Here is a 23,148-nt window from a genome sequence, read left to right as displayed (position 1 = left end):
ACAACGTCATGGTCATCTATCGTGAACCTGAACCTGTATGTACCTGTATTCACGGCAAGGGGCTCATACGAAACATATAACACACAGAAATAGAACACGCGCGTACATTGTGGCAAGAGAGGCTTAGATAAAGTATGATGGTCTGCTCTAGCGGATCATGAAGATGGAGGGAGTGATTAAACATGTTTACATGGCATATGATGGTCTACTCTAGTGGATGACTAAGATGGAGGGAGTGATTAAACATGTTTACATGGCATATGATGGTCTACTCTAGTGGATGATAAAGATGGAGGGAGTGATTAAACATGTTTACATGGCATATGATGGTCTACTCTAGTGGATGATAAAGATGGAGGGAGTGATTAAACATGTTTACATGTCATATGATGTCTACTCTAGTGGATGACGAAGATGGAGGGAGTGATTAAACATGTTTACATGGCATATGATGGTCTACTCTAGTGGATGATAAAGATGGAGGGAGTGATTAAACATGTTTACATGGCATATGATGTCTACTCTAGTGGATGACGAAGATGGAGGGAGTGATTAAACATGTTTACATGTCATATGATGGTCTACTCTAGTGGATGATGAGGATGGAGGGAGTGATTAAACATGTTTACATGTCAACATCCAGCATCATCCACCAAACTGAGAAGCAGTGTATACTAATCCATTGCTGGACAGACCATCCCTAGACCCTCTGTATATATTAGTTATGTTTATTTGTGTTGTTGTGCTTCTTGTTGTGCTCTATTGTTCTGTGTGTCCTCTCATGAATCTGTCAAGCGACCTTGAGTGTGAGAAAGGTGCTATATACAATAAACATTATTATTATTATTTATTATCCCTATGAAGCAGGAGGAAGAGGACGCGTGGTTCTGAGATAGGACCCACGCCTCCCGTTGACCTGCGAGCCGTACCGGTGGTTGCTGAGGCTGGCCATGTCCCGGACCGTCTGCGCCGTCTCCGAGGCGAAGTCCAGCGCCCCGGCAACGGGCTTGGTCACCGTGCCGACCAGACCCTTCCCCAGGCCCGAGAAGAAGCCGCTCACCCCCCCCTCCGTCTTCACCCCCTCCACCGTGGACGTGATAATGCTGGTCATCCCCCCGATGATACCTGGGGGGGAGGGGGAGGGGGCGGAGAGAGAGAGAGAGGGAGAGAGAGAGAGAGAGAGAGTGAGAGAGAGAGAGAGAGAGAGAGAAAGAAACAGAGAGAGAGAGAGAGAGAGAGAAACAGAGAGAGAGAAACAGAGAGAGAGAGAGAGAGAGAGAGAGAAAGAAAGAAAGAAAGAAAGAAAGAAAGAGAGAGAGCGAGATAAAGAGAGCGAGATCACGCGTGAGAGAGAGAGACGAGACACAGAGAGAGAGAGAGTTCATAGAGTTCATACTTTAGAGAAGTATGTTAAGCATACAGTCAAGTACTATTATCAGTTATCAAGTAGTACTTATTGTTAATTGTAGTAGTATAGTTTAAAGTAGCATAGTTTAAATTGTCGTATAGTTTACAAATGACACTATTTACAGTATCAAGCAATCTATTTGACAGTAAATTGACTTTTAGACTTGATCAGCTCATTCTCTGCGTGTCCCCACACAGTATTTAAACTCTGTTTTAGGTTACAGATTCCACGATGGGGAGGACGCAGCTATTTCCGTCTCTGGAATTATTAAATAACTTTAATCCCTGAGGGAGGAGGGGGGGATTAGGCGGTCCTCATCTCTCCTAAGTGCAGGGCCCTGACTGGCATTGTGTTTATTATTAAGAGTGATTAAACTGTGACCCGCGAACACTAGGCTTGGCATCCAATCGACTTATTCTCAATATTATTTTTATCAATGAACCTGATGGCAGATAAAGCCGGCAGGCCCCTTATGCCGTTCACATAAGAGTGACGTAACCAGAGTGAATCGGCCTCTATACCCACAGTGCACCTGGAGCTCTGTTAGATAGTCACGCAAGCTGGGGGCTGGAGGGGGGGTAGCTTAGTGGCTACGGTTCAGCGCCCCCAGCCAAAAGGTTCTGGGTTTGATCCACAGACAATGGATGTGCATTCGGAGCGTGATAAGGTAGTGAACAATAAATAGAAATAGAGACTTCACAGTGTGATGCTGGCATCTGCTGGGATCTGAAGTCGCGGCGTGTGAGGTGAGACAAACAACATCAATAGCAGACTTCTGTCCACTCACTGGCTGAGCAACTGTGTGGCGCGCATCCATCTTGTTGACATTGAGAGGTTTCATTGCTAACTTTATTGAAATCTCTATCGATCAGCATTGACTACAGATAATTCCAGGTATTTTAATCTAAGAGCAAGTTGAAATGTTATTCATTGTGCTTTGTGTATGAGTTGGGGTGGGGGGGGTAGTACATTGTAATAGCGAGGTTATTCAACTCCGAGACAAAATGTTCTGGATTCAAACGCCAATGTCCACATACCCATTGGCAAGACACCCTAACCCCCTTACCTGCTCCTAAAGGCACACCTGAATTCACTGTAAAACTATATCATTAATGTAGTTAAATGATTAATAGTAACTGTACAGAGCATGAACCGATGGATGGATGGATGGATGGATGAATATCTTTGGAGGAGAACTCTACCGTGAGCCAAGCCGTGGATTCCCGCCACCAGGTGTTCGCCGCTGGTGGCACCATGGTAACGGATGTACTCCCGCTCGCTCTGGTGGCGGTTGTCCATGGTCTTACCCAGGCCATCGGACAGAGTCCCAGCAAACTGAGAGAGAGAGAGAGAGAGAGAGAGAGAGTGAGAGTGAGAGTGAGAGTGAGAGAGAGAGAGAGAGACACAGACAGACAGACAGACAGACAGACAGACAGACAGACAGACAGACAGACAGACAGACAGACAGACAGACAGACAGACAGACAGACAGACAGACAGACAGACAGACAGACAGACAGACAGACAGACAGACAGACAGACAGACAGACAGACAGACAGACAGACAGACAGACAGACAGACAGACAGACAGACAGACAGACAGAGAGGATCATTGGAACCATCCAAAGGGTTTTTGCTTCAGATGGTTTGCTTGGTCAGACCAATGCCAGTCTCACAAATCAGACTTAAGATTCAAATCTAAAGTCTAAAATCCTCTTCTGAAAGCTTCATCCACTAGCGCAAATTGCTTTTCCTCGGTAGAATATCCCCGTGACATACATGAAACAAGCCATAACTCTGCCACTTGGAGGCTGCCCCCCCCAGGAGTTCTGCTCTAACATAGTAGGACTGCTGCTGGATCCCAGATCAAACCAAAGTTCATCTGAATCCTAATCAATTAACAATCAATCAGTCCTCTATGTTTCACTACCAAGTCCCTCTCATGTAGCTTCACAGCATACTCAAAGGGGGTAGGATGGTGTAGCGTAGAGGCTAGGGGGGGTCGACGCCCAGCCAAGCGTTACTGGGTTCGATCCCCACACAAACTAACCTGACCTAGAACCTTCAGAAAGATCCCCTTATGACCTTCACCTGAAATCCCTAATCAAACCATTAGCTGCTCATTGGCTGCTCCTGTTTTTCCCTCATGCCACTGGGCCAATGGGCAGAGGGCTCACCTTGGCGGCGGAGTTGGAGACGCCGTGCGTGACGTTGCGGATCAGCCCGCCCACGTTGCCGTACTTGATGAGCTCCGACATGCCCTCCGTCACGTCGTTCAGCAGCCCCATGGGGTTCCCCAGGAAGTCCACCGAGCCCAGGATCTGGGCGGCCTGGCTGATCAGCTCCTGGGGTCCGGGGTATGGGGGGGTAATGGGGTGGGCGAGGTTAGAGGGATCATCTAATGAAGCGGTCTTCTACGTGGTTTTTGATGTCGTTGAGTGTGTATTAACCCCTGTTCTCTGTTAATGGTGCTTAGAGCTGGATGGGTTTAATACTACACATACGGTGGTGTAGCTTCTATGGAGTCTTTGATGTCATTAAGTATGTATTCACCTTTGTTAATGGCACTTACGGTTAGGATTTGACATTACATATAAGGTGTTGTAGGCTTATAGAGAAAAGGTGTGGGTACACCCTGCAACCACATGAGCACCAAGAGTGGAACGAGAAAGGTGGGGCAACATGAACTGCACTGATGGAAGTGTTTGACTCGACCAATCAGAGACAATGTTTTTGGCCCTCTGCAATTGAACTGGGAGGTGGACTAAGAGTCAAGGTGCAGAGATGTGGGATGTATTTGGGTTACAGGTAGAGATGTGGGTAGAACACAGCTTTGGGAATCGCGTATTTTTGGAGAATGAACTGCTACGGGACTTTTTACGTGTTTGATGTGATTCGTTTATGCTTAGTTGTAGTGATTTTCAGCAGTGGGCCGACCTCTCTGAAGTGCTTGAGGATGTCGTTCAGGATGATGTCCTGGGTCTCGTAGGGGTGCACCCGGGTGAAGGGGTACATGTTGATCACCGCGTCCTCGAAGCGTACCAGGGGGATCCCCAGGGTGCCCTTCAGAGCCTGTCGGGGGAGGGGGAGACGACACACGCACAGAGGGTGAATCAGAATCCCTTTTAAAGTTCTTATGCTTGGTACCTCAACACACACATAGCAGGAGCAATACGATATAAAGTAAATAGATATAAAAAATATATAAAACAAGTAAAAATAAGTAACAGAAAAGTAAAGTGATCAATTGATAAAGGTACCAGCCATGGTTGATTGTAGTGCATAATACAGTCTGCGGTATTATTCTCAGTGCAAAAATGTTGCACTGAGAAACCGTTCCAGTGCGGTAAGGCCTAAACCAGTAATTATTAAATCCCTTCATATGTTTTGTCAATGTTTCCCTCGTCGTATAAGGCTACGGCCTGTTGCCACGGCAACGTGACGGCTGACAGCACAGTGAACCCTGACCTTTATGGGGGACCATGAGGGGAACCCAGGGGAGCACAGATGGCTTCACACATTCTACATCAGTGATTTAGAAGCTAGCCACACAACAAAATGCTGTTTGCCTTATCCCTGGTATTTCCTTATCTCAGCTCTTAAGAAACGCTCCCATTACAAACAAATCACTACAACGTTACCATATTTAGACATTTTCTGGAAAATGTATTAAAAGCATTTCCAAATACAAAGCAACTATCTTGGAAGTATTATTGTTAGCATAATTTCGATCTGTTATAAAATCAGGGCATCTTAACTAAAACAAAAGGTCAGAGGAAGACCTTGGTTACCTTGAGGTCTGGTACTGTCTGTCTGTCACTGCCCTGTCTGTCTGTCTGTCTGCCTGTCACTGCCCTGTCTGTCTCTCTGTCTGTCACTGCCCTGTCTGTCTGTCTGTCTGCCACTGCCCTGTCTGTCTGTCTGCCACTGCCCTGTCTGTCTGTCATTGCCCTGTCTGTCTGTCTGTCTGTCTGTCATTGCCCTGTCTGTCTGTCTGTCTGTCACTGCCCTATCTGTCTGTCTGTCACTGCCCTGTCTGTCTGTTTGTGTCTGTCTGTCTGTCACTGCCCTGTCTGTCTTTCACTGCCTTGTCTGTCTGTCTGTCTGTCTGTCTGTGTGTCTGTGTGTCTGCCTGTCTGTCTGTCTGTCTGTCTGTCTGTCACTGCCCTGTCTGTCTGTTTGTGTGTCTGCTGTCTGTCACTGCCCTGTCTGTCTGTTTGTGTGTCTGTCTGTCTGTCTGTCTGTCTGTCTGTCTGTCTGTCTGTCTGTCTGTCACTGCCCTGTCTGTCTGTCTGTCTGTCTGTCTGCTTGCCTGCCTCCCTGCCTGCCTGCCTGCCTGCCTGTCTGTCTGTCTGTCTCCGGGCTGAGGAAGAGCCTGGTTACCTTGAGGTCCGGGGGCAGCTTGTTGGAGGTGAAGACACTGAGTTTGACCTGAGGGAGGCTGATCTTCAGGTTCTCAAAGTAGTAGCGCTTGGGGTTGGAGAGGTCCTCACTGGGCCTCTCGTACACACTCTCGTCCAGCTTCTCGAGCTCTGATCCAGAACAGAGAGACACTGTGAGTTCATATACCCACCCTGGGTGGACTAGTGCTGTTGAAGTCACTACTGTTCAAACTGTTTCTCAGAAAACGTTCAGATGGAGAAATTCATGAATCGTGAAATAAGCTGGAAAAAAATATATTTTGAATACATAAACATTTAATTTGGTAAAAATATATTGAAATAAATGAACGCAGGCTGTTTCCAATTACGATAAGCTTGTTTACGTCTGGAAACTCTAAAATTAAACCCTGCATTCAAGAAAATATTCTCTCACACACACACACACACACACATACACACACACACACACACACACACGGACAGAACTATAATAAGAATAGTGTAATAGGCGTACCTGCTTCCATTTGTCCGTAGCCAAAGAAGCTGATGAGTTTGAGCAGGAGTTTCTCCTCGATGATGACCGTGAAGCGCCGGGCAGTGATCATAAGATGCTGAGGGGGAAACAATTATAAAACCTTTGTTTAAATTCCAAGGTAATTACAATTATTGGACTCTAATCTCGTCATTTTGCTAGAGGCTTTTATCTAAAGCGACTGAAGATGTTGAGATACAGGTGCAGGTAGGGTTTAGAGCACCTTGCTCGGTGATTGAAACATGTTTCAAACCCCACAACCTGGGTTCACAGCTGGGACTCCGATACCTTACCCAACTAGACTATTCTATACTATACGCAGTTAACACTTAACATTTTTTAACTTTACAACTTTTTTTTGTTAAATTCGAATGCAAAATAAACAACATGAATATGAATCGTCATCGTAAACAGCTTTTGTCGGTTGGTGTTTCAACTCGGGTCTCCGTGGTTACCTTGAAGAGGTCGGTGAGCATGAGCTCGCTGGGCACCTTGACGGCGTTGACCTGCAGGGTGGGGCTAGTGTCCACCGCGCTGTCCTCGCTGCAGATGGGAGTCACGCACAGAGTGACCGGCTGGGTGGTGCCCAGCAGCTGGTTGTCAACCTGGCGAAAACGAACGCACCCAAAAAAACGTTAAATGCTTCGGTTCAAAAACCAATAACATTGCAAGGCTTGGGTCATGTGGTTTGATCCACAGATATGGCGCGTTCACATCGCTGGAAATTATGGGGAAAACATTTTGCGACGTCGAAGAGTTCGCGTGAACGACACCTCATGATGCTGTTATGATTCTACTTCCGTTCGGCAACTGGGGCCAGATTTTGATAACAGAGTAGCCCAGTTGGTGACGTATCGTTTACTAGTGACGCGCATGAACATGGCGGGACATGAACGTTTTAGTCAATATAAAAGAATCAACCATCATATCACATACTTTACTATTGATTGACGTTGTAACGTCTGTTGGTATGACTTTTAAACGTTGTGTACTGGTAAACCAGCTCTAGATAAGTGCAAGTGTGGCCTTACATTGCAGGGGCAATACTGTATGTGCTTCTCATTAATAACAGCTAAAGGATAGTAGGTGATAGGCATCAAGGAAATAAAGGCATGCAAACTTGAAACAGATCCTACTAAGTTCTGGTTAGTTCTGACTGGTTTTTATCGGATAAAAAACCCCTGCTGTGAAAGACTTTTAGATTCCCAACCGGCTGTTTCCCAAGTACACATGACTGGTCGCTGTCGGGAACACGCATAAGGGTGAGCGTCATCGCTGGCGAGCCGTCTCGTTATCACCAGGAGAGTGAACGCGCCTATATGCTTCGGTCAACAGGCTTGGGTCATGTGCTTCGGTCAGCAGCCAATCCCTATGAAGGGCTTGGGTCATGTGCTACAGTCAACAGCCAATCCCTTTGAAGGGCTCGGGTCATGTGCTTCGGTCAACAGCCAATCCCCATGAACGTCTTGGGTCAGGTGACCCGCACTAGCGCCACTGACCTGTATGGTTTGGATGCTGAGCTCCAGCACCTCGTTGCTGGCCGTGCGGGTGAAGTGCACGTCGATGCCGGCCAGCGTGGTGAACACCAGCTCCTCGGGCAGCTTGTTGATCAGGGACACGCCCAGCCCCTCCTCCAGGTTCACCAGCACCTGGGGGAGGGGGGGGGCACATCAGCGTGGGCCGCAGCAGGGAGAGGCTGAGGCGGACGATGGATAACGTGGAGGTGTTCCTCACTCTGTGTTTAGTGTTTGACAACTGAGTAATAATAATGATAAAAGCTCATGATTTTTCTTAATTCTATCTGTGTTGAAAATACATTTTGTCCGTTTTATCCAAAGCAAGGCTGAAATCAGTCAAACGACACCATTCAAACTGGGCGTGCTGCATGACCGAGGTTCTAAACGACACCTGGACAGAGGGCAGAGTAGCTATTGGAATCAGGAAATTGAGAGCAATATAATTATTTGTTTAGTTTTGAATTATAAGTGCATAATAGCTGAGTCTGAAAATAAACGGTGGGGTTGACGTCCAACAGAAAGAACAGAGTCGGTCGGCGACAGTCTGACCCTCAGAGTTGTCCTTCAGACAGAGATCCGGGCTATGACTGCGGTCACATGGCAGCTTCCCACTTCAACGTTCTCCGCGTTGATTTTATAACGCCTGGGAACAGAGCAGGCAGTCGGGCCCGGAGAGGCTGACACATCACACACCTCACCCTGTTCCTGTCGCCCCAGCCCTATTCCTGTCAGGTCATTAAGACCTCGCTCCACAGAGAGCCGCTCCACCCTAACGAGGATCCATCACGAGACCTGAGGTTACCTCCAGCTCCTGCTCCAGCTCCGTCCTCCGGCTCTTCTTCAGGTCCTCCCGGGAGCCCTCCCCCTCCAGGCTGGGGGAGGTGCGCACCATCCGCCGCTGGTTGAAGTCACTGATCTGCAGACGGACGGACGGACGGACGTGAGGGGGAGGTCAGAGGAGATGGTGGACATAGGGGAGGGCGGGTGATGGCAGCGTGTTTGGAGCTGGACAGTGAAGCAACACTGGGACCGGTCTCACTAAATCACATCTTCTCCCGCGCAAAGATAAAGTATGAGAGGTGCTCATGGCTTTATCAAACACAGTTGAAGCCTAGTCTTTTTTCTAATACTACAGTACATAAATGTCATATATAGGTCTGAGCACATGTAAATATTAATGAGAGATTCAGTGTATGACTTTCGGAAAACATGACAAAGTGAGAGCGCTTTGTCATTACCGGTAATTACTTTGTAATTGTGTATCGATTTATCTATTTTAATTGATAATCTACAAAAGCATAAAGTGAAGGGGGCTGAATACTTTGTGAAGCCGCTGTATTTTCCTTCTGGAGTGTATTCATGGTATTCCGATGGGCTCCCACGGTTCCCTCCCTCTCACCTGCAGGACCCTGGTGGGTCCGTCGGGCAGGACCTGGACCGACAGCACCCCGGACCCTGGCCTCATCTTCTGGTTGATGAACTGCTGCTCAGGCCCTGGAGCCACCAGGCCAGAGTCCGGACCGAGCACCACCACTGCTCCGTCATACAGACCCCCGACACCACCCTGCGCCTGGTGGCGGAGGTGGGTGGAGGAGTTTGGGGTTAGGGATGGACGAGACAGTTGTGTGGTTGTTTGTTATTGAGTCGTTAAAGGGATAGTACATTCAATGACTAATTCTGTGAGTTTGCTGCCATCTACAGGTTGTAAAGAAAAATCAGTTGAACACTTTTACATTTTTAAAGGTTCTATCAAAACAAACTTATAGTTTGCTAATAAATAAACAATAATAATCAATAATTAAATCTAATATATATTCATAAATATATTTCAATAAAATAGAAAAAATTATATTCCAACATGTAACCATTTGTGAAATACCTGCAAAAGCATCTCTTTCCTGCTAACTGTATGACTCATGACAAGATCATTTAGTAGTTTGAGGTCAATGCTGCGGCCAGAGTTCACCCCGAGGAGACCTGACTCACCTGCACCACCAGCCGGGGTAAACCGCACGTGAGCATCCCAGAGCTGAAGTACCACGTCTGGGTAGTGCTGCGCCGTGAGTCCGGCCTCCGCAGCATCAGCGGCTCATAGCTAGACAGTGGGGGGGGTCGCAGGTATTAGACATGAAGGAATCTGTTAAAATACCTCACATTAGAATAAGAATATAATATGACCTGACTAAATATAAGTCAGTTCATCTTGAAAGTAATTATATTTTAATAAAATGAACTAAATATAATAAAAACTTGTTTGATATCTGTATCCCCACAAACTGTAATTATTTAATCAGCGATTCATTAAAGCTCCAGCAAAATACAGAAGTCCGATTTCAGTTCCCCCACGCCAGCTAGCATTCAGAACCACAGTGGAACAAAAATGGCCGCACGGTGAAGGTGACCGGTGAAGGTGACCGTTGAAGGTGACCCCACCTGTTGTCAGAGACGGCGGCCAGGCCGGCGATGTCCAGCACCAGGGAGGAGTCCAGCGGCCGCGGCTGGGCCGGCTTGCTCTGCGGCGGGGAGGAGCCCTCGTGACACAGCATCCCCGTCCCCGTCATCCGCCAGAGCTGGGAGCGCTTGCCCGGCTCCTGGTGAGAGAGCACAGCCGGAGGTCAGAGCGGAGTGGATGGAGGATGAGCAAGACGCACAGGGGGCTGCTAAATACATAACCGTGGGTAGAAAGAGCTGAACCCATGGCTGCCAAATAAAGAACCTAGTTGTAGAAAATACAGAACTTTTGGGGCTGCCAAAGACAGAACCTAGGGGCTGATGATAGAGAACCGTGGATAGCAAATTCTGAACCAAGGGCTGCCAAATAAACAACCAAGGTTAAGAAAATACAGAGCCCATGGGGCTGCCGAACACACAACATAGGGGCTGCCGATTACAGGACCTAGGGGCTGCCAAATACAGAACCTAGTGGTAGAAAATATAGAATATAATTTCTACCACTAGGTTAGAAATTATATTCTATATTTATATATGTGTTATATATATGTGTTTATATATGTGTATATGTGTAATATATGTGTTTTTGGCAGCACCCAGCTGCTGCCAAAAACACACAACCAAGTGTAATCCATAGCCAAGGGCTGTGGAATGGACTTATTTATCATTGAAGACACAGGCTCTTTTGAAAAGACATCCACCTTCTTCTTGAGGATGACCCTCTGAGTCTTGGTCTCCACATCCAGAACCAGCTCAGAGCAGCTCACATGGTCCTTTGTGCCTGGCCTCTTCCCCGCATCCCTGGGAACACACACAGAATAGCTCCACTGAATACCCTTCATGTTCCCAAACGTAGCTCATTATGTCGCCTCGCTTAGACACAAAGCACCCTAAGAAAGAGGGAAACTAAGCCTGTCTACAGCATTATCACTCGGTGTACTTACGCCAAAACAAATCCTGAGCCACAAGCAAGAAACACACCCAAACCATCACGCATCAACTAACACTTTTGTATTCACAGGTCAATTATCCACATAAACACAACACAAGGAGAAAGATCCTTCCTCTTGGTGAGGGAAGCTAAATCCAAGGCTGGAAGGAGCTTACGGAATCAAACCATTACATAAATGGTAAATGGACTGCATTTATATAGTGCTTTTAACCAAAGCGGTTTACAATATTGCCTGATATTCACCCATTCATGCACACATTCACACACCGGAGTCAACCATGCAAGGCGACAGACAGCTTGTTGGGAGCAGTCAGGGTTAGGTGCCTTGCTAAGGGACACCATTCCATGCTAGTATGCTCTCTGAAACCCCCACAGGCCTCGGGCCAGGCGCTCCACCTACTGCGAAGGCGTGAAGGTGTACGAGGCGGCGATGTAGATGAAGTTCTCGTAGTACAGCTTGTTGTACTCCCGGAAGAAGTTCATGTCGGCCGTGACCTCCGAGGAGCCGGCCCCCTTGGCGATGAGGGCCAGGTAGGGGGGCAGGGTGGGCTCGTCGCAGGCGTAGTCCAGCACGGCGCCCGCCTTCACCTCCGTGTGGAGACGCATGTCCACCACGCCGTGCTGCCAGAACTGGACCGGCACCTGAGAGGGAGGGGAGGGGAGGGGAGAGGAGAGGAGAGGAGGGGAGGAGAGGAGGGGAGGGGAGAGGAGAGGAGAGGAGAGGAGAGGAGGGGAGGGGAGGGGAGAGGAGAGGAGAGGAGGGGAGGGGAGGGGAGAGGAGGGGAGGGGAGGAGAGGGGGGGAGGGGGGGAGAGGAGAGGAGGGGAGGGGAGGGGAGGGGAGCAGAGGGGGGGAGGGGAGGGGAGGAGAGGGGGGAGGGGAGGAGAGGAGAGGGGAGGGGAGGAGAGGGGAGGAGAGGGGAGGAGAGGGGAGAGGAGAGGAGAGGAGGGGAGGGGAGGGGAGGAGAGGGGGGGGAGGGGGGGAGTGGAGAGGAGGGGAGGGGGGGAGGGGGGGAGAGGAGAGGAGGGGAGGGGAGAGGAGGGGAGGGGAGGGGAGAGGAGGGGGGGAGAGGAGGGAGGGAGGGGGGGAGGGAAGCGATGGCAGAGCATGATTTAGGTGCGTAACATGGTGGGTTTTGATGGGTTTGTTCTTTAGTCCAAGCTGTTGGTTTTTAAAGTGTTGGCAGTGATCCGTTAATGTACAGACTTATTGTATGTCGTAATTAGTTATAGTACTTAGTTGTGTAGCATCTTATCCTAGCTATCTTTTTTTGTAAACGAGGAATGGGTAAACCTAGGGATTGTTAGTGCTTCTATGAACATCCTTACTGTACCGACAGAGATATATTGTTTCTTCTTTTTCTGACACATGTACTTTTTGTAACTCACTATGGATAAAAGCGTCTGCTAAATTCCCTAAATATAAATGTAGTTAATAACAGACATTTTCGAAAATAATACTTATACTATTCACTTCTGCATTCTCTTTGGTCCCCTGGGAAGGGTACCAAAGTGGATTGCAGAAATAAGCAGTATATATTTTCAAAGATTTCTGTTTTAGTATCTGTATACTTCAGACTGCCTTAAATTCCTTCTCTTTCCTGCATGACTCTCAGTGTTTAAACCACACTAATAACACACAAGCCTGGCTCCCTGATGGACCACTCCATGTCTACGGTATGGAGATGTGAAGCAGCGTTGGGTACCTCTGAGATGTTGTCTATGCGGAAGGGCGGTGGCAGCTGCTCCGTGTCGCAGAAGCAGATCTGGTAGGTGGCCGCCTTCAGCGTGATCTCCACCCGCAGGAAGAAGCAGTTCCCCAGCGTGTCCCTGCCAAACCAAAGCTTTATTTAAACCCAGTGCTCAACGATGATCCCCCTAATGGCATGTGATCTGAGTGTAGGAACGACTTGGATCAATTAATGGTGAAGGTTAGGATTTCACTTGAATTCAATTTAGTTTAAGCATTCTTTTCTCCTTTATTGATGTTGTATTCAAAGAGAGGTAGGGGTACGGGTTAGAGGTTCTCACTCAAGGCAGATTGCGGACGTTGGGGATCGAACCCAGTACCTTTCACACTGGTGCACACAACTACCCAGCCATTCCAAGTCTGAGCATCATACCTCTTTCAATGCATTATTTTAATTCTGTGTTGAATGAGTTAATGAGTTAATGACTGCGGACATCGGGGATCGAACGCAGTACATGACACTATCCACTAGCTCTGTGTTGTGCCCTCCCCCATGTAGAGATAGGTGTGTGTGTGTGTGTGTGGGGGGGGAGTACCTCATGTTAACGTGGAAGGACTTCGGCTTGTTGACCTCGAAGCCGCCCGACCAGGTGCAGTTGGGCGTGTCCATGAGGCGCACACACAGCAGCTGGTCGTAGTCGTTCCTGGGCCAGTGGAAGACCACGCTGGAGCCGGGCAGCGTGGAGATGTAGCCGTCGGGGTTGGTGGTGCCCTGGGGACGGTGACAGCCATGATGGGGGGGTTCGACGTAGTTAGTGTGTTGGCTTTGTATTCTTAATTTACAAAAAGTTTATGGGATGGGGACGATTGGGGGATAGTACTTTTTACCACTATTAGCTCACAAATATTCAACTTCTAAGAAAGTTGAAAATTATTAACATCTAAACCTTTTAATTATAATTTGACATTTATTTTGTTTCTTCTTAATTCTTCTTACTGCCCTGCACGTCCTAATTTAATGTTCTTAAATTACGAAGCATATTTTTATCACGTTATCTCATGTCAATAATTGAAAAATCCTGATATCTTTGCTTTGATAATCGTTTATCAGAGCTAATCATTTTTAATCAACTTCCTAACGTTTTTATTACATTGAAGTGGATGATCCTGCCATCTTGGCTCACCTTGCCCCTGGCAAACTCTCTCTGGGAGAAGGCCAGCTTGTGCCGGGAGCGGTTGTCCAGCAGGTAGCGGGGGGCAAAGGTCACGATGTGCGAGTCCCTGTAGCGCCCTTTCCCTTTGCGCACGTTGATGCCTGCGCCGTCGAGACAACACAAAGAAACACCCCTGGTCAGACCAGGCCCACAGACACACACTGGGCAGGTCCCGAAATCAATACAATCTAAAAGTAATCTACTTGTACTTTCCTCCAGGGATCACAAACAGCACCAATTCAATCTCGCTGTGCGGGAAGTAAACAAACTCAACAGCCCCAGACTGAAGCACGATGTCGCAGGTCTAGACAACATTAGTGCTGCACCATTTGGTGAAAAAGTCATATTGCGATTATTGTGGACAATATTGCGATTTGCAATCGCAATTGTGATATAATAAACAAATAGTGTCATGAGTCTTCTTGCTTCGTGATCAAGGAAAATGCACCCAGATTACTGATAATTTTAAAATGTTTCTTTCTCAACTCAAACAGACAAACTTAAACTAGCCTAAAAAATGCAAAAACTAAAAAAATGTGTACAGTACTGTTTTCAAAATAACAATATTTTACAAAATTAAATAAATAATAAAAATATATATTTTTCAAAATAAAGGCATTTCTGCTGTGCAAACTTGTTAGGTTTTCTCAATAGTACAACTAAATAAAATAAATAGAATAAATAAGATAACAATAAAAATAAATGTTTTAAATTAAATCGCAGCCTTTTGCGGCTATACAATCGCAAAGGCTGATATCGCGATTGCGATTCGATTAATCGTGCAGCACTAGACAACATGGCCTCAGACGGCATTGAGTAGTGGCGACCACTTGCCTATGTTGTAGATGACTGACGGTATGGAGTAGGGGCGACCACTTGCCTATGTTGTAGATGACTGACGGTATGGAGTAGGGGCGACCACTTGCCTATGTTGTAGATGACTGACGGTATGGAGTAGGGGCGACCACTTGCCTATGTTGTAGATGACTGACGGTATGGAGTAGGGGCGACCACTTGCCTATGTTGTAGATGACTGACGGTATGGAGTAGGGGCGACCACTTGCCTATGTTGTAGATGACTGACGGTATGGAGTAGGGGCGACCACTTGCCTATGTTGTAGATGACTGACGGTATGGAGTAGGGGCGACCACTTGCCTATGTTGTAGATGAGTCCGGGCCGGTTGCTGTTCTGGATCACCTTGACGGCCCTCACGCCGCTGCCCCCGTCCAGGGAGAAGCGCTGACACCAGCCTGGGACCCCGTCAGGGTGGATGCCTCGGCCCACGCGCATGGTGCACCTGGGGGCAGGTAGAGATGGGGAGAGGGCAAGAGATTGGGAGAGAGTTGGGGGGGAAAAAGAGAGGGATAGGAGAAGAGATGGAGGGAGAAAAAGATGGGTGTGGTTGGTGAGGGAGAGTTTAGAAGTTTAGAAGAAAATGACACAAAAAGTGTGTATTTTCCCAAGGAGTACCACATGAAATAAAATTAAAAAACGAATTTAATGGTCAATAAAACTAAACCAGTTTCACAAATTAGAAAAAATAATTCAATTGGGAAATCATCCCTCATATAGACCGCCCCTAGTTTCAACAGCTCATCAACAATCCTCTCTGCGAGTGTAGTCAGATGTGTTTTCCCGGGGTGGGTCCCATGGACACACTGCTAAATGTTCCCTGGGTCCCCAGATTAAAGACTCAGAAGGACCCCTGGCTGAGAGGAGTTGTTCCTCTGAGTGTGTGGGCAGACGGCCCTGTGAAGACGGCCCCTCCAGGGTGCACTGTGGGCAGTAGCGTGCGGTGGTAGCGTGCGCTAGTAGCGTGCGGTGGTAGCGTGCGGTGGTAGCGTGCGGTGGTAGCGTGCGGTGGTAGCGGTAGTACCGCATAGTGGTAGCGTGCGGTGGTAGCGTGCGGTCACATGCGGAAGCATGCGGTAGCGTGCGGCAGCACGTGCGGTAGCATACGGTAGCGTGCGGCAGCATACGCTAGCGTGTGGTAGTAGCGTGTGGTAGCGTGCGGCAGCGCGAGCATTAGCATACGTAGCGTGTACGGTAGTAGCGCGCGGGGCGGTGGGACCTACATAGAGGGCTGCTCCTTGTCGGTGTAGCAGAACAGCAGGGGGCTCAGGCTCCGGGCCAGCTCGTGCTCCTCGAACTGACCGGCCGCGTCCGCCTTCCCGTTGTCCTGCCGGAAGATCAGCGGGAGACCTGGCCGGGAAGGGACAGACACACCACACACACACACACACACACGAACACCCAAACAGGCTTCAAAACACAGCTGCATGGGATGGATGGAAGACGAAAAGGCCTCCTATGAGGCATACCCGAGATAGGCCAGAGTGGAACTAATCTCACGGATACACACGATGCCCGGGATAATTTAGTAGATCGACAGAACGTTAATTGATTTTAATTGTAAGAAATGTACTGTTGATTAACTAACAATTGATCTTGTTGCTTCTGAAATGGGAGCTTGTCTTTCTACCTTGTCTTGACTGCTTATTTTTGAGCTCTGGTAGTATTCACTAGCCTGGGAACCAGATTAATCTGCGGGCTCATGTTTTATTTTCTCCATTACATATCAATAATCCACCAATTACATAAATGAATCAATTCCAAAGATTTAGATGGAGAAAAATAAACGACAACCTCAATCAACAAAACGACTAAAACAACCATCCCTGGGTCGGAGCCCAGACCTAATGCGCGGCAGCTCTTGGGGTCCTCACCGGTCTTGTTGATGAGCCAGTAGGGGGCTGAGATGAGGATCTTCAGGGCTCCCTGGGCGCGCAGCACGATGCGGATGGTGAGGCACAGCAGCCTCTTGTTGGCGTCGTACAGCCTCATGCGCACCACGTAGTTCTGCGTGCCCGGGGGGATCAGCAGCTCCTTGCACACCGGGAAGTTCTCCAGCAGAACCCCTGGAACCGGAGATCGATTATAGGGGAGTGTCTGGAAGGGTTCTGGGCTCCATCCCGAGCCTAACCGGTCCTGTAGGACTCCTTGAGCCAAGATGCCCTCGCCTCTACACCCCGTCCTGCTCCCTTATTCCCTGTATCTGATCGCTTTGGATCAATGTAAAGTCTGCTAAATGACTAAATAGAAGTATTAATAGCTAGAAGCAAATCAATGAGTGGGATGCATGTGAAGATGTGTACATGCCAATGTGTGATGCCAATGCTTCGGCCATTTAATGATTCTTTGAAGACGGCCCATTGCTCCTCCGTCATGTCATCTATGTACTATTAAGTAATGCAGCCGCTGCTTCTATCAGAGTCAGTGAACCCACCGCCCCGTCATTAAGGAGCATGCAGGGAGGGTTAGGTCGGACCCAACAGCTCATGCTGCAGACATTGGGCCCCGAACGGGCTGACAAAACTAACAACAAACTAACAATCATCAGCTAGGGTTAGGGTTAGGGTAAGGACCACAACACAACACAACACAACAGGTGGTACTCACCCAGCTCCAGGTTCTGGGAGGTGTCGGCGGCGTGCAGCACCGCCTCCTTGCCGGGCTTCAGCGAGCCCCGGATGGCGCTGCCCTTGATGTAGTAATTGAGGTCGCAGGGCAGCAGGTTGGCCAGCACCATGGTGGGCAGCAGGTAGATGGTGTGGCCCGGCTGGCGGTAGATCTCCTTGGTGCCGCCCACGCCGGGGCCCGAGGCCGACGACGCGGCCCGCTTGGCGGGCTGCTGCTCGGGGTAGTCCTCCTTCTTGATCACCACGCAGAACCTGGAGAGGGGGAGCAGGAGGAGGGGGAGGAGAAGGAGAGGCCGTCAGATCAGAGGAGGAGGAGGAGAGGGGAGGACAAGATGGAGGAGAGGCCATGAGATCAGAGGAGAGCAGGAGGAGGAGGAGAGGGGAGGACAAGATGGAGGAGAGTCCGTCAGATCAGAGGAGAGCAGGAGGAGGAGGAGAGGGGAGGACAAGATGGAGGAGAGGCCATGAGATCAGAGGGGAGGAGGAGGAGGAGGAGGAGGAGGAGGAGGAGGAGGAGGAGGAGAGGGGAGGACAAGATGAAGGAGAGGACATGAGATCAGAGGAGAGGAGGAGGAGGAGGAGGAGGAGGAGAGGGGAGTGGAGTACATTAATAAGGAGAGGGGAGTAGAAGAGATTAGATGAGAGTAAATGGATGAGGAAAGAGGAGATTAGAGAGAGTAGATAAGATTCATAATAGACCTATATACAGTATATCGAGTACATGAATAAGGAGGAGAATAGATTCAATTCATAATAGAAGCAGAGTATATATGATTAGATGATAGTAGATGAATGAGGGTAGGAGAGGAGAAAATATGAGATTAGTAACAGAGGCAGATTATATTAGATTGGATTCATTTAGATATATAATAGAAAGAGACTGGATTTAGGACAAGATTTGGTGAGATTAATGTTTTTGATCCCAGACGTGTGTGTCCCAACATAGAGCGCAGTAGAGTTATAGCGTAATAAGAATTACAGAGATACAAATACACAACAATTATTAAACATACAATAATGTACAAATAGTAAAAGGATTCCCCCAAAATATATAGAAAAATATCTATATCCAAAATTGATATACACTTTTGGCAATATACAGCAATATACTGGTATACTGTGAAGGATTTGAAAACAAAGTAGATTTCCTTGTATCTACGTAAGTACACAGGCTTACAAGGAGATACACCAATACACTGGCTAACCCCATACTTTGTCAGGACTACATTTACTCTTAAATCTGGAGCTGAAGGGTTGTTAGAATTAGTGGTTGATGAAGAGTAGCTCAAAGTAGAGAGAGGGCAGAAAAGGATTGTGAAAAGTAAAGGGAGGGAAGAAAAGGATTGTTAAAGTAGAGGGAAAGAAGAATTGTTCAACGTAAAGGGTGTGGAAGGATTGTTAAAAGTACAGGGAGGGCAGGAGTTAAAAGTTAAGGATGCTGAAGAATAGTCCAAAGTAGAGGGAGGGCAGAAAGGGATTTGTAAAAGACGAGAAGGGCTGTTTAAAGTAGAGTGGACCGTCATTAGACAGGAGAGGGAGGAAGACATTTCCCATCCCGCCCACCTGAAGTTGTGCTTGAGCTGGTCCTCAAAGTTGGCCGACTGGCACTCCCTCTTGCTGCTGCTGACCTCGCCGGTCCTCTCCACGCTGGTCCAGTGGATGGGCACCTTGCAGAAGAACAGCCCCAGGCCTTTGGGCCGGGCCTGCAGCCGCCAGGACATCAGGTGCAGGGGGATGGGGGTGGCCTGGCCAGGGAGAATGGGGGGCAGCACCACGGGCTCTGTGGACACGCACACGTTTCATGTTTTCATTAAGAATCCCATTTTTGGAACGCTTCAACACACTAAAACAGGTCAGCACATTGCAATGCAACATACAATTTCAGGGGTACAAGAAACGTCTCCTTTACCAGGTAAACATGCTTCCTATGATTATTGAAATTGAGCAGTACTTTACTAGCTGTAAAGTCCACGGGTCGCCAGCCTATGTACACGCCCTGGACTACCCAATAGTAGCACAATAAGTTGGCATTTGTACCCAAGGTTTTCAGTGGTTGATATCAATGATTGATGATTTAGAGTCTTAGAGTTGTAAACACACACACACACACACACACACGAACACATGGGCAGGATACTCCATAACATCTTCCAGTTCCGACCACAAAGAAAATCCCATCCAATCCTAGATTGCAGTTAGATTAGGGAATGATACACCTAAATCCCCCACCCCCACACACACACACACACACACAGACACACAGACAGACACAGACACACACACACAGACAAACACAGACACACACACACACAGACACACACACACACACACACAGACACACACAGACACACACACACACACACACTCTTACTGTCAGGGGCGGAGGGGCTGTCCAGGCGAAGCTCCATTGGCACCTCCAGCCGGTTGCGCACCATGAGGGCGGAGCGCACGGTGATCACCTTCCTGGCGCTGCCCTCCATGGTGACGGAGAACACCACCCGCACGGGAGGGAGGGCGGAGAACTGGAGGGGCGGAGAGGGGCGGGGGGTCAGAGGTCACGGCACCACTGGACAGTCTGTTGGATCTTTCTGTGTTTCGTAATTCATAAAGATAACAATATTCTGAATCGCACTCCTTTATTAGAGACGGTTTCCGCATAGACAGTTATCTTCTGGCCTGTGCAGTCATTATAGTATAGCACAGTATAGTTTAAGATGTCCCATTTTATTTAGTAATCATATGAGTACATAGTTGTTAGCACGAGTGAGTGTTAGGATAAGTGCTTTATGGATAAAGATATATATTTAGACTTACGTAGACGTGTGGATGAATAATGTTGGTCCTGCTTATGGGACTGCCCACCTATGGGAATAGAAACACTCCTCAAGATTGATGTGCAGCACTCAAATCAACACACTCAGCGCAAAATTCAATCTAAATTCATATTTCCGATACAGGGCATTCATGTGCAGCTAGGGGGTCTTGCTCTAAGGGAGGCTGTTGACATTGGGGTCGGAACCCACAACGAGACCACCGCCCATCTCCTGATACCAATCCTGGGGACCCCACCCCCCCCCCCCGAGGTGTCCTCTCTCCGCCCGCCCCCATCTCATGAGACCCATCCCGGGACCCCGAGGCGTGCTCACCGTGTTGGAGGGGTTGTTGCGGTCGGGGGCGGCGTATCGGAAGAACACGCCCACCTTGTCCACGGAGACGGGCTTCACCTGTTCCCAGCCCGCCACGCGCACCAGCAGCTGGTGCAGCTTCAGCTCATGGGTGTGTCTGAGGGAGGGGGGGCGAGCGCACACACACACACACACACACACACACACACACAGGGACACACACACACAAACATTTAGTTCAAATATTTAAATTTATTTATTAAAAATAAAACTTTGTTTTTATTTTACTTAAAGCTGTGTTTGATCTGTATTTAAAATAAGTTACATTTGCATTTGCATTATTTACTCTAACTCAACATTTTATTTCAAACTGCACGGACAAAGATTTCCTACCGAACAGAAAGATAAGTAAAGCGGTTAACCAACACATCCTCCAGTGTTTTCCTAATCCATGCCAGGTGAGAGTGAGTGGGGTGTTAAAAACCCTGTGGGCCGTACCTGTGACGGAGCTTCTCCCGGGCCTCGAACTCAAAGGGGATCTCCTCCCCTGGCAGGACCTCTCTCCATTGGCTGATGTTGTGCGTGTCATCGGAGCCCGACCCGTGCACGTCGGCGATGGAGTCGGCGCTGCTGCTGTGCGACAGCGCCACTCTGAGGTGGAGAAGGGAACACCAGACGGATGTATTCAAACACTTTCATCCAAAGCGACCTGCAGTGAATTCTTATGCACTTCATTAAGGAGGTAGGTTGGGGCTAAGACGTCTTCCTCAGGGATGACTACAGGTAGTTTTGTGGACACTGGGTTTCAAAACCAAGTTTCTTCTGGCTGGGAGTCAAATACCCTCACAACTAGAGAATCCTGTTTCTGTTGTTGTTTTCATTGAACTATGAAGGGTGTTTTCTTCTGACAAATGTTAATGTAATGTTATGTTATTGGAAGTGCATCTGGATATAAGCATCTGCGAAATGCCTTGAATGTAAACGTTTGTCAAGAAAAGGATCTCATTTATACTTCAAGATCCTGCACTGGTGCGGTCAGTCAAGTTCCGGCCATTAGTCCTACTGGTACAAGACAGGACAGGTGACCTAGATACACGAGTGTCACTTGTTTTCAAGTCAGTGTGGCCTGAAGGTGGCGGTCTTCCGTTGTGAGCCAGGTGCAGTCCCTCACCTGGTGGGGGTGGTGGTGAGGGTGGCGAACCACATAGTGCAGCCCGTCCGGTTGCGCAGGGCGTAGGGGACAAAGGGCTGCCTCCGCCGGCACACCTTCACGTCTGCTGGGGAACCAGGGGAAAGATCGGTCAGAGACACCGAAGGGCTGGTTGGAGGTACTGGTGCTGTGTTACTATGACATCATGGTGTACTGTAGAATGACCCTTGTTTTATCGATTAAGTTCATTCTCTCTTAAGATTGTGATAGCTAACAATTTCTTAGTACCGATTCAGTGGGTCAATACTTGTGGAATAGTTCTATATTTTATATAAATATACCACTATATTTATGTTGTAGGTCATTTTACATTAGAGTTGTATACTGCATTAGACTATATAAAAGAAATGTGTGACTCTAACATGATATTACTACCTATATGGCTGAAATTAAAATGTGCAATACATGCGTTGACATTTGTTTGGATTCAAAAAACAAGAAACCATGTTATTGTGCCTGAATCTAAAGACATTCTGTCATTGATTCAAACTCTGTTGGTACACCTGGTTCAGGTGTGGTATGGACATATATAAGAGGTAGGAACGAGACGAAACACAATTGGAAAAGGGGGAAAGCTGTACATAGTATTCTACCAGTTCACTAAAAGAAGAAAATTAGAAATCTATCGGCAGACAGAGGTTAATGAAAGGAAAGAGGCTATTTAAGGAGACACACAAATAATAAATCAGCATACAAACACAAATACTAGCGGGAACATAGTTTTAGTCATTTGTAATAAAAAAAAACAGATGCTACCCTTGACTTAATCCCATTTATTGTTCCATCCTAGCATCCAAAAGGTTCAAGTTACCTCGAAAGCCTTTAAATACATACTGACAGAACGGCTGCACTGCCAACCAACACAAAAATCAATGTAAACTCACAGCATGACGTTAAGACTTCCTACTTTACTGCCTACAGTCATGTAATGCTCACTGAAACTCAACCACTGCACCCCTATCCTATCCAGAAAAAAAAAACAATAAACAAATAAACAAAAACACAAAGACAAATGAAATTCAAAAAAATATATAAATATATATATATATATATATATATATATATATATATATATATATATATATATATATATATATATATATATATATATATAGAAATAGAATCGATAAACACAAATAAGTAAGGATTTCGAAAGCTATGCTTTGACTAAGAGCCCTGGCCTGCTG

At 47.6% G+C, this 23,148-nt stretch overlaps 1 protein-coding gene across 2 annotated transcripts in view; it reads right to left on the bottom strand.

Annotated features, from left to right (window-relative positions):
* vps13d (vacuolar protein sorting 13 homolog D) overlaps positions 1-23,148 on the bottom strand; it is a 58,750-nt gene that overhangs the window by 2,893 nt on the left and 32,709 nt on the right. The window contains exons 40-66 of one of the 2 annotated variants that reach the window (XM_079742000.1): positions 21,923-22,028; positions 21,250-21,402; positions 20,773-20,908; positions 20,441-20,488; positions 19,998-20,148; positions 19,190-19,406; positions 17,607-17,878; positions 16,874-17,065; positions 16,223-16,349; positions 15,302-15,444; positions 14,116-14,246; positions 13,528-13,703; positions 12,948-13,071; positions 11,644-11,885; positions 10,993-11,092; positions 10,274-10,431; positions 9,827-9,935; positions 9,240-9,410; positions 8,643-8,756; positions 7,823-7,972; positions 6,779-6,928; positions 6,306-6,402; positions 5,793-5,941; positions 4,347-4,481; positions 3,587-3,754; positions 2,611-2,743; positions 930-1,125 (exon numbers count right to left, since the gene is read on the bottom strand). In XM_079742000.1, coding sequence (XP_079598126.1) covers positions 930-1,125; positions 2,611-2,743; positions 3,587-3,754; positions 4,347-4,481; positions 5,793-5,941; positions 6,306-6,402; positions 6,779-6,928; positions 7,823-7,972; positions 8,643-8,756; positions 9,240-9,410; positions 9,827-9,935; positions 10,274-10,431; positions 10,993-11,092; positions 11,644-11,885; positions 12,948-13,071; positions 13,528-13,703; positions 14,116-14,246; positions 15,302-15,444; positions 16,223-16,349; positions 16,874-17,065; positions 17,607-17,878; positions 19,190-19,406; positions 19,998-20,148; positions 20,441-20,488; positions 20,773-20,908; positions 21,250-21,402; positions 21,923-22,028 — 4,048 coding nt within the window. The remainder of the gene's footprint in view (positions 1-929; positions 1,126-2,610; positions 2,744-3,586; positions 3,755-4,346; positions 4,482-5,792; positions 5,942-6,305; positions 6,403-6,778; positions 6,929-7,822; positions 7,973-8,642; positions 8,757-9,239; positions 9,411-9,826; positions 9,936-10,273; positions 10,432-10,992; positions 11,093-11,643; positions 11,886-12,947; positions 13,072-13,527; positions 13,704-14,115; positions 14,247-15,301; positions 15,445-16,222; positions 16,350-16,873; positions 17,066-17,606; positions 17,879-19,189; positions 19,407-19,997; positions 20,149-20,440; positions 20,489-20,772; positions 20,909-21,249; positions 21,403-21,922; positions 22,029-23,148) is intronic. The other variant, XM_079742001.1, reaches the window with a different exon arrangement.

This window comes from Pollachius pollachius (assembly GCF_949987615.1).
Source record: "Pollachius pollachius genome assembly, chromosome: 8".
In the NCBI taxonomy this organism is placed as follows: domain Eukaryota; kingdom Metazoa; phylum Chordata; class Actinopteri; order Gadiformes; family Gadidae; genus Pollachius; species Pollachius pollachius.
The sequence above is the reverse complement of the archived record's forward strand: the minus strand, read 5'-3'. Positions and strand labels throughout refer to the sequence as shown.